Raw genomic sequence first — 17,503 nt, 5'->3', positions numbered from 1 at the left:
TACGACGTCCTGCCTGGTCCAACGAACCTTCTTGCTTGAGGCAAAGGTGAGGCACCATCATATCCACTCTACCCTGGCAGAGGGACCCAGGAACAGATCCTCAGCAGCTGCTGAAAAGCCCTGGGAGAAGGCCGCTACTGCTAGCGCCATGACCAAGTGCTGAGGGCACTGGCAGAAAGTATCTTCTCGGTCATTAACAACAGTAGGCACCTCTGCCAATCTGGAAAGCCCATATCCTTTGTCAAATCTGGAGACCAACCACAGCCTCAGTCCAGATCACCAGCAGGTTTACTCACCACGGCGTCTGACTGGCCACTGAACGTTGATCTTGGCAAGCAAGGAAAGTTCCCTGACTTCACTGCATCATCATCCCTGAGGTCCGACATGGTGAATCTGTCAGAAGCCTCAAAGTAGGTGGTCATGGTAGAAATGGAAGATCCTTGGGATTGAGGAGGTGCTTAAGCGTAAGAAAGCTAAATATCAGGAACTGGTATTTGATCAGTAGATGACTTTTTGTCTAACTGCATGCATGAACATCCCTCCTCTCCTCTCTTCTTTCCCATTCCCCATTCTAGCTCCCCTCTTACCTATTCTCTTCTCATCACATGCCTATTACCTCTCTCTGGTGATCCTCCTCTTTCCCTTTCTCCCGTGATTCACTCTACTCTCCTATCTGATTCCTTCTTTTTCAGTCCTTTACCTTTTCCACCAACAACCCCCCCTGCTTTTCACTTCATGCCCCTCCCACCACCTTCTTCCCCATTCCTTTCCAGTCTTGATAAAGGGTCTCAGCCTGAAACGTTGACTTCTTATTCCTCTCCATAGATGCTGAGTTCCTCTAGCATTTTGGATTTCCAGCATCTGCATAATTTCTTGTGTTTATGATTTTTTTTTTCTTTTTCTCTGACAGGACACGCCAGAATTTTTATGCAATACTGTGATGATCGTTTTCAAAGTGAATCTTCCCTGATGAACGGTTCAACACTGCCAAAGTAACATCAGAAAGACACTCTCTAAGAAACCCAAGGAAGAGCCTCCACGAGTCGCCAGCTTAAAGTGCATCGCGTTGTCCTTCGCTCTGCCACCCACATCATTCGAATTTTGCCACCTCTGACAGAAGTATGGCAAAGGTGTTCGAGGCATCGCCCCTCATGGTTCCCATGGTAACCCTCTCCATGGTGCTGATGTTAACTCTGGGATTTTCAAGCCAGGCACTCTCATGCCCACAACCCTGTGCCTGTTACTTCTCCACTGAAGTTCACTGTACTTTCCGATCACTAACAGCTGTTCCAGCAGGAATACCAAAGACGGTGGAAAAGATCAATTTTGGGTGTGTATTCATTTAGATATGATTCTATTATCTGCAAGGTTTTTTTTTGTAAATCTGTAAGACTGGAAGTGTGTGAAGTGATTCATTTTGGATGGTCGAATTTGAAGGTAGAATACAGGGTTAATGGTGGAATTCTTAGCAACATGGAGGAATGGTGGGAACTTGGGGTCCACATCATAGAACCCTAAAAATCACCATGCAAGTTGATAGGGTTCTTAAGAAGACGTATGGTGTGTTAGCCTTTAGCAGTGGAGGGAATGAGCTCAAGAGCTATGAGGTAATGTTAGACCATAAGACATAGGAGCAGAATTAGGCCATGCAGCCCATCGAGTCTGCTCCAACATTCCTTCATGGCTGAGCCCGGATCCCACTCAACATCATACACCTGCCTTCTCGCCATATCCTTTGATGCCCTGACCGATCAGGAAGTGATCAAATTCTGCCTTAAATATACCCACGGACTTGGCCTCCACTGCAGTCTGTGGCAGAACATTCCAGAGATTCACTACTCTCTGGCTAAAAAAAATCCCTCCTTACCTCTGTAAGGAGCATACAGAAGTTGACTTGATAGAAGTGTACAAGGTGATAAGGGGCATAGATAGAGCTAACAGCCAGAGACTTTTTCTCAGGGCAGATTTCCAAGGTGACATAACTTTAAGGTGATTGGAGGAAAGTATAAGGGGGTTGTCAGAGGTAAGGTTTTTACAGAAGGAATGGTGGGTGTATTGAACACTCTGCCAGAGGTGGTGGTAGAGGCAGACACAATAGGGGCATATAAGAAATACTTGGACAGGAAACTGGATGATAAAAATATGGAAGGTTATGTAGGAGGAAGGATTAGATTGAGGTTGGAGTAATGGGTCAGCCCAGCATCAGAATCAGTTTTAATATCACCGGCATATAGCATGAAATTTATTGTCTTAGTGGCAGCGCTACCAAGCAATACATAATGATAGAAAAATAGTGAATGACGGTAAGTACATATATAAAAACAGTTTAAATAAATAAGTAGAACAAAATTAAAAATTAAAAAAATAGTGAGATAGTGTTCATGGGTTCAATGACCATTCAGAAATCTGATGGCAGAGGGAAAAAAAGCTGTTCCTGAATCATTGAGTGAGCATCTACAAGCTCCTGTACCTTCTTCCTGATGGTAGCCAGGAGAACAGGGAATGTCCTGGGTGATGGGGGTCCTTAATGATGGATGCTGGCTTTCTGACGCATCAGTCCTTGAAGATGTCCTACAGAATCTAGAAGGGCCAGTTTTGTGATGTAATGTTCTATGTTCTATAAGACAATTTTTACATAGCTACAATATACAAGAAGTGGAATTTTAATTGAATTGAAAGCATTGAGACAAATTTGGCTGGAAAATGTGTAAGCAGGATGGGGAATGTAATTCTCCGTGTATGAATGACTCCTTACATTGCATGCGTGCTGTATTCCTGGCCCTAGTTATAGCTTATTGGTGACAGCTCGCTGAGTCAAATCTTCATGGGTTTAATTCCCCCTCAAGGGACTTGAGCACCACCAGTACCCGCACCATCCAGGGCATGCTCTTTTTTCACTGCTGCCTTCGGGCAGAAGTACAGCAGGCATTGCCTAATGTCCCACACCACCAGGTTCAGGTGCAGTTATTATGCTACAACCATCAGGCAACTGAATCAGTGTGGGTAACTTCACTCACCTTTCCTCAAACCAGCAATGGAAACCCGGAACCCAGTTTCCTTAATCATAAATTTTCTATGACCTTTTGTACTCTGAACTATGATTTTTGTTACTGTACTGACAGGGCACTCAACCATCAGCAGTGTTATCCTTCGTCAGAACTGTTAAACTAAAGCACTCCCTTCTCTGAAGTGAAAGAGAAGGTTGGTAGCTGGGGATGGCTGCTTGTTCACAGAGCCTGAAGGTTAGGTCACCAGCGTTTTGTCACCAATTGAGGTGACGTCATCAGTACACAATTAAGTATTGCCTCTGCTGAATGCTCGAGTTTATATATAAACAACTCTCAATTGCGCACTGACGATATCACCTTGACTGATGACGAAATGCTTGCAACTTAAAGTCCAGGCTCGGCAGACTCCCTTATAAACAAACTCCCTTCTTTCTCAGTAGAGATAAACAAAAATCCACTATGGCTTTAATCAAGGAAGCCAAGGGAATATGTACATATGGTGTCTAAGTAGCTTGGCCTTCGTTTTATTCCATTTATAATCTTATTCATCAGAATTCTTTTAATTGTTTGGCAAGGAAATGTGCACTGTGCACATCTGTATAGCTAGGGTGCCTAAGCCTTTTGCACAGTGCTGTTCATTGGTTAAAATAGGAGGGTAGTTAGGAAATAGAATTGTGAGTACTTAGCTTTATATTAGCTGAGTAGTATTAAGTGTTATTTGGTAATTGGAAGGGCATAATATAAAGTAGATCATAAACTTTAATAAACTTTAAAACTTTAAAATACAAGATGGCATTTATTATAACCTTCTTGAATAAATCGATTAGGAAGTGAATACAGTTTAACATGTGGTTAAGAAGATGGTGCAGGAGGGAGGGTTTCACATTTTTGGATCATTGGGCTCCATTCCAGGGAAGCTGGGTCCTGAACAGATAGGATGGTTTGCTCCTGAAGTGGAGGGGGACTAATATCCTAGCGAGAAGGTTTTTTAATGCTGCATGCTGGTGGTTTTAAACTAGAGTTGCAGGGAAATGAGAACCAGACTGCCAGAACAGATAGTGGAGAAGTTGTGAGGAAAGATGATGGTAAGCCTACATGGAAAGTCAGGAAGTTTGAGCGTGATGGGACTGATGTTCTGAGTTATGTATATTCCATGCAAGGAGTATTGTAGGAAAGGTGGAAGAGCTTAGGGCATGGATCAGCACATGGAATTATGACATTGTAGCCACTTATAAGACATGGTTGCACGAGGAACAGGATTGGCTGCTCAGTGTTCCGTTGTTTTAGATGTGATAGAGCAGAAGGGATTAAAGTGGGAGAGGTGGTATTACTAGTGAGGAGTCCTGTGTAGGTCTGTAGTCTAGTGTAGTTTTCTCCGTGTTGTTTTTTACGTAGTTCAGTCTAGTTTTTGTACTGTGTCATGTAACACCATGGTCCTGAAAAACGTTGTCTCATTTTTACTATACACTGTACCAGCAGTTATGGTCACAATAAAAGTGACCATAAAAGCAGTTACAATAAAAGTGACTTGACTCGACTTGAAAGATTTTACAGCGGTGTTCAGACAGGACAGATCGGAGAACTTATCTACTGAGGCTGTATGGGTGGAATTGAGGAATAAGAAAGGGGTGACCACATCAATGGGATTATATTATAGACCACCTAATAGTCAGCAGGATTTAGAGAAGATTCACAGACTGTTGCAAGAAACCTAAGTTTGTGATAGCAGGTCATTTTAACTTTCCATATATTTCATTGGTTCTCCCATAATGTAGAAGGGCTGGATGGGGTAGAGTTTGTCAATTGTGTTCACAGAAGCTTCCTTATTCAGTTCGTCAAATTCCCAACGAGAGAGTATGTGATACCAGATCACCTATCAGGGAATGAGACAAGCATGTGACAGAAGTTCATGTTGGGGAACACTTTGTATCAAGTGATCATAAATAATGTCATTGGTTTCAAGATAATCATGGAGGAGGATAGGTCTGGTCCTCAGGCTGAGATTCTGAATTGGAGAAAGGACAATTTTGATGGGATCAGAAAGGATCTGACAAGCGTGGATTGCGACAGGCTGTTTTCAGCCAGTGGCGTACTTGGTAGGTGGGAGTCCTTACCAATTTTGAGAGTACAGAATTTATTTGTTCTAGTCAGATTAAAAGGCAGGGATAACAGGTTCGGGGAACCTTGGTTTATGAGAGATATTGAGGCCCTAATAAGAAAACAAAAAAAAGAGGTGCGTCGCAGCTATAGGCAAGCAGGGACATTAGGCACTTGAAAACTATGAACTGCAAGAGAATCAAACCTTTGACAAGGTCTTGCACGGCAGGCTGGTCCAAAAGGCTCAGTTGCTTGGCATTCAGGACGAGGTAGTAAATTGGATGAGACATTGGCTTCACAGGAGAAGCCGGAGAGTGGTTAACAATAGACGGTTGCTTCACCGACTGGAGACCTGTGACTAGTCGTGTGCCACAGGGATTGGTCCTAGGTCCGCTATTGTTTGTCATCTATATTCACGATCTGGATGATAATGTAGTAAGCGGGATCAGCTAGTTTGCAGATGACATCAAGAATGGGGATGTGGTGGACAGTGAAGAAGCCTATCAGACTTTGCAGCTGTATCTGGACCTGCTGGGAAAATGGTAGACAGGATTTAAAGCAGTCCTGCATGAGCTTTTGCACTTTGGGAGGATAATCAAGGTTAGACTTGTAGGTGAATGGTAGAGCACTAAGGAATGCAGTTGAACAGAGTGGTGTCACTTCCAAGGAATAATCAAATTATTGAGTACAGGAGTTGGGATGTTGTGTTGAAACTGTGTAAGAAGTTGGTGAGGCCTATCTTGGAGCATTGTGTGCCGTTTTGGTCACCTACCTACAGGAAAGCTATCAATAAGATTGAAAGAGTGCAGAGAAAATTTACATGGATGTTGCTGGGACTTGAAGAAAGATTGAATAGGTTAGGACTTTATTTCCTGGAGCATAGGAGAATGAGGGGATATTTAATAGAAGTATATGAAATTATGAGAGGTATAGATAGGGTAAATGTAAACAGGTTTTTCCAGCTGAGGTTGGGCGTGACTAGAATAAGAGTTTATGGGTTAAGGATGAAAGATGAAATGCTTAAGGGGGACAATTGGGGAAGTTCTTCACACAGTGTGTGATGAGAGTGTGGAATGAGCTGCAAGTGGAATTGGTGGATGCAGATTCAATTTCAAAATTTAAGACAAATTTGGATAGGTACATGAATGCCTCTAAGAGACCTACAACTTTCCTGTGGTTGGAGGCTTGCGTGCCTCAATGACTCGGAGAGCTATGTTGACTGCAGTCAGGGCTTTATGCTTTGGTTCTTGGTTGGGTCACCCATGCCACACTGGTCAGAGGTTAGAGGACAGACTAAGACTGTTTCACCAGACCTCCAGGTTCAGTGGTTCAACTCAGGGCTAACAACCCTGACTGGTAAAACAAAATTATTACAGAAACAGCAATGAAAAATCCTTTTACATCTGAGTGCGACGGTATTCTTGAGTCTCCAACCAGGACTTGCGTGACTGACAATATTGAAAACCATGAGGAAGCTATTAACGTGATGAAGGAAGCCCTGAACACTACCAAAGGTGGAGGACATTCTTTGCTGCCCTAAACACTAGTCTAGCATGGACTAGATGGGCCAAATGGCCTGCTTCTGTGCTTTAGTGTTCTATGACTCTGATCGATGTTTTTTTGTTTGAAATGAAGGATAACGTAATAATTTACATCAATGCTTTATTTGAGCTTAAGAAAATGCTGGTATGCTTTCTATGTTCCAGACCTTCTACTCTTCAAAAGAGCATCATTTGCCCATATTTTGTTATGTAACTGGGAAAGGGTTATAAAAATGAATCACTGTATTCCTTTGCAATGTGCTGATAAGGAGCTGATGCACAGATGTACCGCGAGAACCAGAAGTTTAACAGCAATCAGATTAAGCGGATAACTTCATTCAACTTCATTTGCCCCATCATTGAAATGTTTGCTCTAGCAATGGACTCACTTCCAAGGATTTTTCATCTCTTGTTCTCAATATTTTTGTTTGTTTGTTTGTTTGTTTATTTATCTATCTATCTATTTATTATTATTATTATTATTATTATTATTATTATTATTATTATTATTATTATTATTATTATTATTATTATTATTATTATTTCTTTCTTTTTGTACTGCACAGTTTGCTGTCTTTTGCACAGTGGTTAACTGCCCAAGTTGGACAGTTGTTCATTGATTCTGTTATGGTTATTGAGTAGCCTGTAAGAAAATGAATCTCTGGGTTGTATATGGTGACATACGTGTACTTTGATAATAAATTTACTTTGAACTTTGGAAGATTTTATCTTTTAAAGAAATAAATCCATCCAAATAAGAACAATTAAATGTCTGGTATAGGATGTTCAGAGAGCTTTTGACCTCCGTAATGCATTGCATTATTTCAAGCCAAAGTGAAAATAAAATTTATTGTCGAGAATGCCTGCATTACCATTTACTACTTGAGATCCATTTTCTTGCTGACATTTACCATAGAACAAAGAAATAGAATAGAATCAATGAAAAACTGCACACAAACAGGAAAACAGAGAAATACAGTAGAATTTATGAAAAACTGTACACGAAGACTAACAAATAACCAATGTGCAAAGGAAGACAAATAATACAAAAAAATACTGAGAACAGAGTTGTGGAGAATCTTTGAAAGTGAGTCTGTAGGTTATAGAATCAGTTCAGAATAATGGTAGATGAAGTTATCCACACCAGTGATGCACCATCAATAACTCTCGGAGACGGGAGGCAAAAGATAGGCTTTTATTAGCTGCAAACGTGACCACAACATCTTGGAGACTGAGGGAGGAGCAGTGCCTCCAATCGCCTTTATACAGGGGTCTGTGGGAGGAGCCACAGGAGCAGTCAGCAGGGGGGCGTGTCCAGGCAGGTATACACATAGTTTACCACAACCAGTTCAAGAGCCCGATGTTTGTAGGGCAATAACTGTTCCTGAACATGGTATTGCGAGACCTGAGGCTCCTGTACCTCCTGCCTGTTGGAAGTAGTGAGAAGAGAGCCTGACCTGGATGGTGAGGGTCCTTGATAATGGATGCTGCTTTCTTGTGGCAGCACTCAAACATGTTCAGTGATAGGGAGGGCTGTAGACTTCCCTGTTCCTGGGCATTGGTGTTTCCATAACAGCCTATGATGCAACTGTTACGTTTTGTAACTTTAAAACATTAAACTAATTCAAAGGAAGACATGGGAGTCCAAAATGCAGGTCTAACTTTGAGTTTACTTTAAGCAAGGTGTGCATGTATCACATGGTAGCATGATGATGTATATATGCAATTTGCGTATTTGTACATATAACTCATAACAAATTATTTAAACAATCAAGAATAGTTAATCTGCTAATGTATATGTGCAAGATTACTAAAATATTACTGAATTATTAAATACACAACAGCAACCAGTGCACCTAGAAAAGTTTGTCAAAACTTTTGGTGACATGCTGAATCTATGTGAACTTCAATGAAATCTGGCTTTTTTTCATAGCGATGTTCTTCTGTTTTGTACAGCTTTAACAACATACAGGTCGTGCACAAAGAATTATTCAATGGACTGCAAAGGCTGGAACTTCTAATGCTTCACGGGAATGACATTCAAAGTCTTCCGGATAAGGTCTTCAAAAACTTGAAATCACTGCAGGTAATATTTATGACATTATTTAAAATATATATAATATATTGCTTAAAACTACATTTATGTTTTCATGTACAAGAGTGAATATCACAAAGTTTATTGAAAATATATTGAATACAGGATCATAAACTCAGGGCATTCTGGAGTTCAGAGTTCAATTCTGGAGAAGTCTGAGAGGAGTTTGTACATTCTCCCCATGAACTGCCTGAGTTTCCATCGGGTGCTCCCGTTTCCTCCCACAGTTCAAAGGTATACCAATTAGTAGGGTAATTGGTCATTGTGAATTGTCCTGAGATTAGACTAGGGTTAAATAGATGGGTTGCTGGACGTGCGGCTCTTCGGGCTGGAAGGGCCTGTTCTGTGGTGTATCTCTAAATAAATAAAATATTGGTGCATTGAGAAAGGAGGCCATTAAACCCATTGGGTCTATGCTGAGCCCCAGTTGAGTCATCTGTCAGTAGCTTGCTTCCGCTTCCTCTCCATCATACTATAAATTATTTTCACTCACATGCCTTTTGAAGGTCTCAATTGCTTCATTTATTCATTGTCCTGACAGTTCCAGAAGATTTACAAAGCTGTTGCTGGGACTTGAGAACTTGAGTTTTGAGAAAGATTGAGTAGGTTAGGACTTTATTCCCTGCAGTGTAAGGGAATGAGGGGTGATTTGATAGAGGTATACAGAATTGTGAGGGGAATAGATACTGTAAATGCATCCAGGTTTTTCAACTCAGGCTGGGTGAAACTAGAACTAGAGGTCATAGGTTAAGAGTGAATGTTGAAATATTTAAAGGGAACTTGAGGTGGAAGTTTTCACTCAGAGGGTGGTGAGAGTGTGGAAAAGATTTCTGCAGAAGTCATGTATATGGGTTTGATTGCACATTTAAGAGAAATTTGGATACGTACATGGATGGGAGGGGTATGAAGGGATAGGTTCTTGGTGTGAGTCAATGGAACTAGACAGAACAACAATTTGACACAGATTAGATAGGCCGAAGGGTCTGTTTCTGAGCTGTGGTGATATATGAGTCTATAACTACGTTCTGCATTCAAAACATTTTTCCTCACATCCTTCTTTTATCTGTTGCCCAGGATGTTAAATCTATCTCTGTGGTCCTTGAGCTATCTGCTAATGGAAACGGTCTCCCTCTCTTTGCCCCATTTAAATCAGTCTCTCTCAAAGCTCCTTTCAACCTTCTCTGCTCAAAAAAACAACTCCAACTTCTCTGCTTTAGCCTGAGGCAGAAATTCCGCAGCCTGCTAATCACTTTCGTAATTTTTTTTCTCTGTAACCTTTCTAGGACCTCGATATCCTTCTTAAAGTTGAGTTTAGAAGTGTTTATCTGGGAAAAAAAGGTCTATTATTTCGTCCTCTTTCAGGTGGATTAGAATGCACTGTCAGATATTCCTAATTACCCTCACTCTCCACATATGGAAATTCACTGAATCATCCCTTTGAACAATAGTGTCAGTTCATTATTTTCAAAGCCATTTCTATAAAGCCTTGAAGCACCTGTAATTGTGTGGTTCCACAGTGACTCTTTTGCTTAATCACAGAGGTTCCTCTTTGCTCTTTCTTTTCCCCCGGTTTGGTTGATGGCTCTCAGAGGATTAAGATTAGATTTATTTCTCATGTTTACATCAGAACACACAATTAAATGCACCATTTACATCAAATCAGATGAGCAAGGATTGTGCCAGGCAGCCCTGCAAATGTGGCCTCACTTCTGGCACCAACAACTCACTAACCCTGGCCGTACATCCTTGGAATGTGTTAGGAAACTGGAGCATCTGGGGAAAACCCATGTGATTACAGAGAGAACATCCAGACAGCAGATGGAATTGAACCCCGATCGGTGGTTGCTGTGCTGTTATTGTGTTACATTAACCACGATGCCAACATGCTGAAATAGCTGGTATTTACATGCTGTGAAAATAACTGGTAGAGCAGCATATGTTCAAAGTAAATTTGTTAACAAAGTACAGATACGTCACTAAATACGACCCTGAGATTTGCTGCCCGTACAGTACTGTGCAAAAGTCTTAGGCACATACATAGAGCAAGGGTGCCTAAGACTTTTGCACAGTACTGTATTTGTCAACATGGAGTGGAGAACGAGTCTGAAAATCTGACGGGAGCAAAGGATGTTGGGAGTGGCAAGGGTGGGAGGGGTGTGGGACAAGCACAAGTGAAGACACACCCAGCCCCGAGACATGAGTCAAGGTTGTTTGTTTCCAAACAATTGGTTTATTGATCAACACAGAATGTCTCTCTGGTGCTTCCTGCTCCCTCCCCTCTCCCTTCCCCTTTTCCCCATCATGATTCCCCTCTCCCACCCGTATAACCATATGACAATTACAGCACGGAAACAGGCCATCTCGGCCCTTCTAGTCTGTGTCGAATGCTTACTCCCACTTAGTCCCACTGGCCCTCACTCAGCCCATAACCTTCCTGTCCATATACCTATCCAATTTTACTTTAAATGACAATACCAAACCTGCCTCTACCACTTCTACTGGAAGCTCATTCCACACAGTTACCACTCTCTGAGTAAAGAAATTCCCCCTCGTGTTACCCTTAAACTTTTGCCCCCTAACTCTCAACCCATGTCCTCTTGTTTGAATCTCCCCTACTCTCAATGGAAAAAGCCTATCCACATCAACTCTATCCCCATCATAATTTTAAATACCTCTATCAAGTCCCCCCTCAACCTTCTACACTCCAAAGAATAAAGACCTAACTTGTTCAACCTCTCTCTGTAACTTAGATGCTGAAACCCAGTTAACATTCTAGTAAATCTTCTCTGTACTCTCTCTACTACTCTCTGTACTACTACTGTACTACTGTACTCTACTACTACTGTACTATCCTCACTCCTCCCCACTTGCAGTCCACAATAGAGACCCATATCAGAATCAGGTTTATCATCACTTGCATATGTCATGAAATTCATTTTTGTGGCAGCAGTACAGTGCAATACATAAAATTACTATGTTACTGTGCAAAGGTCTTAGACACCATAGCTATATACTGTGTATGTGAACACAGAGCAGAGACACCTACAGCCCACAATGTTGTGCCGACCATGTAACCCACTCTAGAAACTACTTAGAATTTCCCTACCTCATAGCCCTCTATTTTTCTAAGCTCCATGTACCTATCTAAGAGTCTTAAAAGACCCTATTGTATCCGGCTCTACCACCTTCGCTGGCAGTGCATTCCATGCACCCACCACTCAGTGTGCCTAAGACTTTTGCACAATACTGTACATTGTCCATTCCTTTCCCTGAGTAATGGCAATGTACTTCTTGATGTTGGAATGACTTGCCAGTTTGTTCCAAAGGTTCAAATATTCAAAGTTCATTTATGATCAAAGTACGTCTGCTGTATACATCCCTGAGATTGTTCTGGGTGGCATACCACATTCATACTTTGATAATAAATGTACTTTGAATCGTCCGGAGCAGTGGTTCCCAACCTGGTATCCACGGACCACTTGGTTAATGGTATAAAAAAGGTTGGGAACCTCTGTTCCAGAGGGTCAGTTAACACATTCAGAGCTGGCTGAAGATGACAAATGACCTTTCCTGAAGAACATTAGTGGACGAGTCTCCACAGCAGTTTCATTAGGTTTCAGTAGGTACACTTAATGTCAGAGAAATGTATACAACATACATCCTGAAATTCTTTTTCTTTACAACCATCCATGGAAGCAGAGGAGTGCCCAGAGAATGAATGACAGTTAAATGCTAGAACCCCAAAGATCCCCCAGCTTCCCCCCTCAACACACAAGCAGCAACAAGGCAACGACCCCCCCTCACCCCCCACCAGCATCAGTACCCTCCACTGAGCATCCAAGCATGCAGCAAAGCATCAATAAAGATACAGACTTACAGTACCCCAAAACTACTCGTTCACCCAGTAGTTCGACAAACCACAAGCTCTCTCTCTCCTTAACAAGGGAAAGAGAAGTGTCCCCGTTTCACAGCGAGGGGGGAGACATAACTAACAACTCGCTGATTTACGATGTTAGAAGTCTGTTGCTTCACTTTTCTGAGCTCTGCAACCAGAGAGTCGGCCCCAGAAAGGCACAGCTCTCTGGACACTCAACCCCCGGCAGCTAACCGGCCGCTCCCAATGTTCCGCGTTCTCCCGCAACGCTTCAGTCAGGGGCACCGGCCTAGAATCAGCCCGTCTCCAGAGCCACGGAAATCCGGAACCCTGAAGGCGTGTTCGCCTTCCAGGCCACATCCTTGGGAGATCAAAAAGTGGCCGGTTGTGAAGCCCTGAGAGCGGGTCTCATTCCTGCAAAGAACCAAAGCCAGAGTGTAACTCCAGGTCAAAAAAGAACCTTGAAAGGGGAAAAGGAGATATCAAAGATAGAAACAGAGCTGTTTCCGAAAGTGCAAGCAAAGGAGTTGACTTCTTGACTTCGCTCCACCCCTCCAAGTCCATGCTCACCTTTACTGGTACAACCTAGATGCAGAAGATTTTTCCCCAAGTAAGCTAATTTAGAATCTAGAGCTGCTATATTAAGTCAAGTGGGCATCACTCCGGGTTTTCTAGACACTTTATCCAGTTATATATCTACGATGCACCAAACGCAGTAGTTAAAACATTATTAGATTAAACTGAGATTACCACTGTGAATCAGCCAGTACTAAGTATGTTGGAAATGGTTCAATGGTTCCATTTAATATCAGAGAATGTATACGACATACATCCTGAAATTCTTACTCTCGGCAGACTTCCTTGCAACAGACGGAAAAAACACTAAGAATAAATAACAGAAATAATGTAAGAACTCCAAAAGCCCCTACCCCTTCCTGTGCACAAGCAGCATCAACCCTCCCCCCACATCTTCTAGCAGAGAGTATCAGCATTCCCACCATCCACCATGCAAGCAACAGCAAAGCTCCCAAAGAAAGATTATGGTCATTGTGGCATACTGTAGTTCAAAGGTTCATTTGTTGCACTGTTCCTGGCAATGAAAGTTTTAATGCTGTATTGTCTTTCTCCTTCACTCATCATTGTAAGTGCAGCTTTGGAATTTAAAATAAGAAAAATGAGACACTTCAGAAAGTTTGGCCCCAGATTCTTTGCACAGTTACGTATTGACCATTTCATAATAATCAGCTTGTCCTGAATAAATGATGAAGTTTATTGAGTACAATTCTGGATAACTTTGTAATCTAGGAGCTGAATTCCTCTCAATTTAAGGAGCAAAAGCTTAAAATAAAACACTGAAGAAAAAAAAATTAACAGTGTGAGTGAAGAGATTTTGTACAAAATATATCATCAACATTATTGCATAGGATTGTAGCAAGCTGCAAAGAGATGTAAAATTAATCAGCTCCATCATGGATACTATCTTATGTCATATACAAGACATCTTCAAGGAGCAGTGCCTCAGAAAAGTGGCTTCCATCATCAAGGACACCCATCACCTAGGTCATGCCCTCTTCTCATTGTTACCATCAGGAAGGAGGTACAGAACCATGAAGTCACACGCCCAATGACTCAGGAACAGCTTCTTCTCCTCTGCCATTCAATTTTAGAATGGACATTAAACACACGAACACTACCTCACTACCTTTTGTTTTATTTTCTGGGGGGTTTTTGCCCAACTTACCTTAATTTAATGATTTAATATACATATACCATATATACTTAATATAAATCATTTTTTGTTATTTATCAAATATTACATAGTGCTGTTGTCGCAAAACAGCAAATTTCATGATATATGCTGGTGATATTAAACCTGATTATGATTCTGACTCTAACTATCTTGCATTCTGCCAAGTTAAGCTTTCAAGAGCAAAGTTTAGGATCAAAGAGAAAGATTCAAGTTTATTTATCACGAGTAGATCAAGACATGTAGTGAAATGCATCATTTGAGTGAACAGCCAACAAACCCAAGGATATGTTGTGGGCAGGCCGCAAGTGTCACCACGCATTCTTGCGCCAGCTTAGGATGTCCACAATGCTCAGCAGAGCAAGCCAGCTCACAGCAAGCAACAAACCACCAATGGTAAATCAAGCCCAGATCCTCCCTGCCAAGCGCACATAAACTGTCCTTTAACTCACTGTTAGCTCCTGTTCTACTTCACTGTACACCCATGCCGCAAGATTTTTCCCTTCCTCCATCTCCATCATTTCCTTAAACCTCCCAAGACGATCCAATAAAGTTCAGTAATGCTCTGTGGGGAAGTAGGAGACTAATCATGTCAATGATCTGTGAATATAATGCATGTGTTGTTTGCTAATGTAATGCCTGGGCATTTTGGAGGAAGTCATTGTGCATACTGAATTGATTTAGTTTTCCTTTTGAATTGCATCGTGTTACTTAATGTTGCATTCATTTCTTCCAGACACTTAAACTGAGCTACAATAAAGTGACTACTATTACAGGATATACGTTTCAGGGACTGGTGAATTTGCTGCGGTTGCACTTGGATCATAACAAGATTGAATTCATTGAACCTGGGGCGTTCAATGGACTGACTTCCCTGACACTACTGCACCTTGAAGGAAACCAGTTGCAGCAAATCCATCCAAACACCTTCGTAACCCTCTCGGTTCTGCAACATTTTATGTTCTCTTCAATAAAGCACCTCTATCTCTCGGATAATTCCATCCGTACACTGCCCAGGAAAATGCGAAGTCAGATGGTACAGCTGGAAAGCCTCTATCTGCAGGACAACCCCTGGGCTTGTGACTGTAGCTTGCAGTGGCTGCTGGAGTGGGGCAAAGAGGCTGGAGGTAATCAGTGACTTTCTGAAGGAACCTAGTCCTGCATTGTTATTTGTGTTGAGGAACAGTCCATTTTGATCTCGCACCACAGTCAGGTGTGTTGCGATAGGTTGCAGAGAGAATCTCCCTGTAAGAAAGAGAAGATGAAAAGGTAATTTGTAAGTTATGAGGAAACTTAAAGCCATTCAGTCACAGAGTTAATGAGCCCCGAAACAAGCCCTTCAGCCCATCTATTCCATGCTGATTTTTCTGACTCGTCCCATCAACCTGCACTTGGGCTATACCCCTCCATACCCATCTCATCCATGTACCTATCCAAATTTCTCTCAAGTGTTGAAGGTGATCCTGCGTCCATCACTTCCACCGGGAAATTGTTCCACATTGTCACCACTCTCGGAGTGCCGTTTTCCCTCATTTTCCCCTTAAATACTTCACCTTTCCACCCTTAACCCATGATCTTGAGGGGTTAATCATGATGGAGCAGGTTTAGAGAAAACTTGTTATTTGAGTGAAAACCAAGGGTCATGAACAGGAGAGGGTCAGAGTCAAATCCAGTAAAGAATTCAGAAGAAACTGTTTCATTGAGATGGTGGAGAACCGGCTCTCACAAGGAAGGGGAGGACTTCAATAAAAGATGCTTTTCAGGGGAATTTTAATAGGCCCTTCAGCCCACAATGTTATGCTAACCTTTTAACCTACTCCAAGATCAATGTAACATTTCCCTCCCACATGCCCTTTCATTTTTCTGTCATCCATGTGTTATCTAAGAACCTAAATGTCCCTAATGTATCTGCCTCGGATAACACCCCTAACAGCATGTTCCATGCACTCACCACTGTGTAAGAAAATACCTCTGGCATCTCTCCCCTATATTTTCCTCCAATTACCTTAAAATTATGCCCCTCATATTACCGTAGCCATTTTCTCCCTGGAAAAAAGTCTCTGGCTATCCACTCAATCTATGTCTCTTACCATCTTGTCACCTCTATGAAGTCAACTCTCATCCTTCCTTGCTCCAAAGAGAAAAGCTCGCTCAGCCTGTCTTCAGAAGTCTTGCTCTCTCATCCAGGTAAATCTCCTCTGCACCCTCTCTAAAGCTTCCGTATCCTTCCTTAAATGAGTCAGACCAGAACTGAACACAATATTTCAAGTCTAACCAGGGTTTTATAGAGCTGCAATATTACCTTTTGGCTCTTGAACTCTGTCCCTATCTAATGATGGCTGTCTTATCCACCTTATCAACTCCTGTGGCCACTTTGAGGGATCTATTGACATAGAAACCAAATTCCCCTGTTCTTTCACTTTGCTAAGAATCCTGCCTTCAAAATAGACATTCCTAAGTTAATCACTTCACACTTTTCTTGGTTCAACTTCATTTGCCACTTCCCAGCTCAGCTCTGAATCCTAACAAAATGTTTTTCACCTGACACTTTCCACAGCTGCCCCCAGTCCAGCTGAGTCTTTCCAGCACTTACTGTTTTTACCATGTAATTTTAGCTCGAGTAATGTTAGAACAAATTCTTCTCACTCAAGATGGCAGAAATTTGGACTTCTCTAAACAAAAAACTGCTGTGGCTTGGTCAGTTGTAATGGCTGAACCTGAAATATCAGCAATTCCTTATCAGCCACTGACGCTGCTTGACCTATTGGGCTCAACTGGTAGATTATATTTTGTTGTGGTCTCTTGTGTCTCAAATGACAGCAAGTGTCTTAAAGGTCTGAACACAGGCAGATGTACAGGGTGAACATAAAGATCAGTAATGATTTTTTTCTCCATGTTTTTATCACTGATATATGTCATGAAATTTGTTGTTTTGTCGCAGCAGAATAGTGAAATACATACAAATACTATAAATTGCAATAAGAAATATATATAGTGCCTATAAAAAGTATTTGCCCCCCCTCCCTGAAGTTTTTATGTTTTATGGTTTTACAACATTGAATCACAGTGGATTTAATTTGGCTTTTATTGATACTGATCAACAGAAAAAGATCTTTTCAAAGTGATCTAAGTTATTTGCCA

At 41.7% G+C, this 17,503-nt stretch overlaps 1 protein-coding gene across 2 annotated transcripts in view; it reads left to right on the top strand.

Annotated features, from left to right (window-relative positions):
• mxra5a (matrix-remodelling associated 5a) overlaps positions 1–17,503 on the top strand; it is an 83,099-nt gene that overhangs the window by 30,641 nt on the left and 34,955 nt on the right. For both annotated transcript variants that reach the window (XM_073044232.1, XM_073044231.1), the window contains exons 2-4: positions 911–1,330; positions 8,603–8,732; positions 15,099–15,489. In XM_073044232.1, the coding sequence (XP_072900333.1) occupies positions 1,122–1,330; positions 8,603–8,732; positions 15,099–15,489 (730 nt within the window). In that variant the 5' untranslated portion in view covers positions 911–1,121. The remainder of the gene's footprint in view (positions 1–910; positions 1,331–8,602; positions 8,733–15,098; positions 15,490–17,503) is intronic.

Source organism: Hemitrygon akajei, chromosome 4, assembly GCF_048418815.1.
Source record: "Hemitrygon akajei chromosome 4, sHemAka1.3, whole genome shotgun sequence".
Taxonomy (NCBI): Eukaryota; Metazoa; Chordata; class Chondrichthyes; order Myliobatiformes; family Dasyatidae; genus Hemitrygon; species Hemitrygon akajei.
This window is presented reverse-complemented; position numbering and strand designations above follow the sequence as displayed.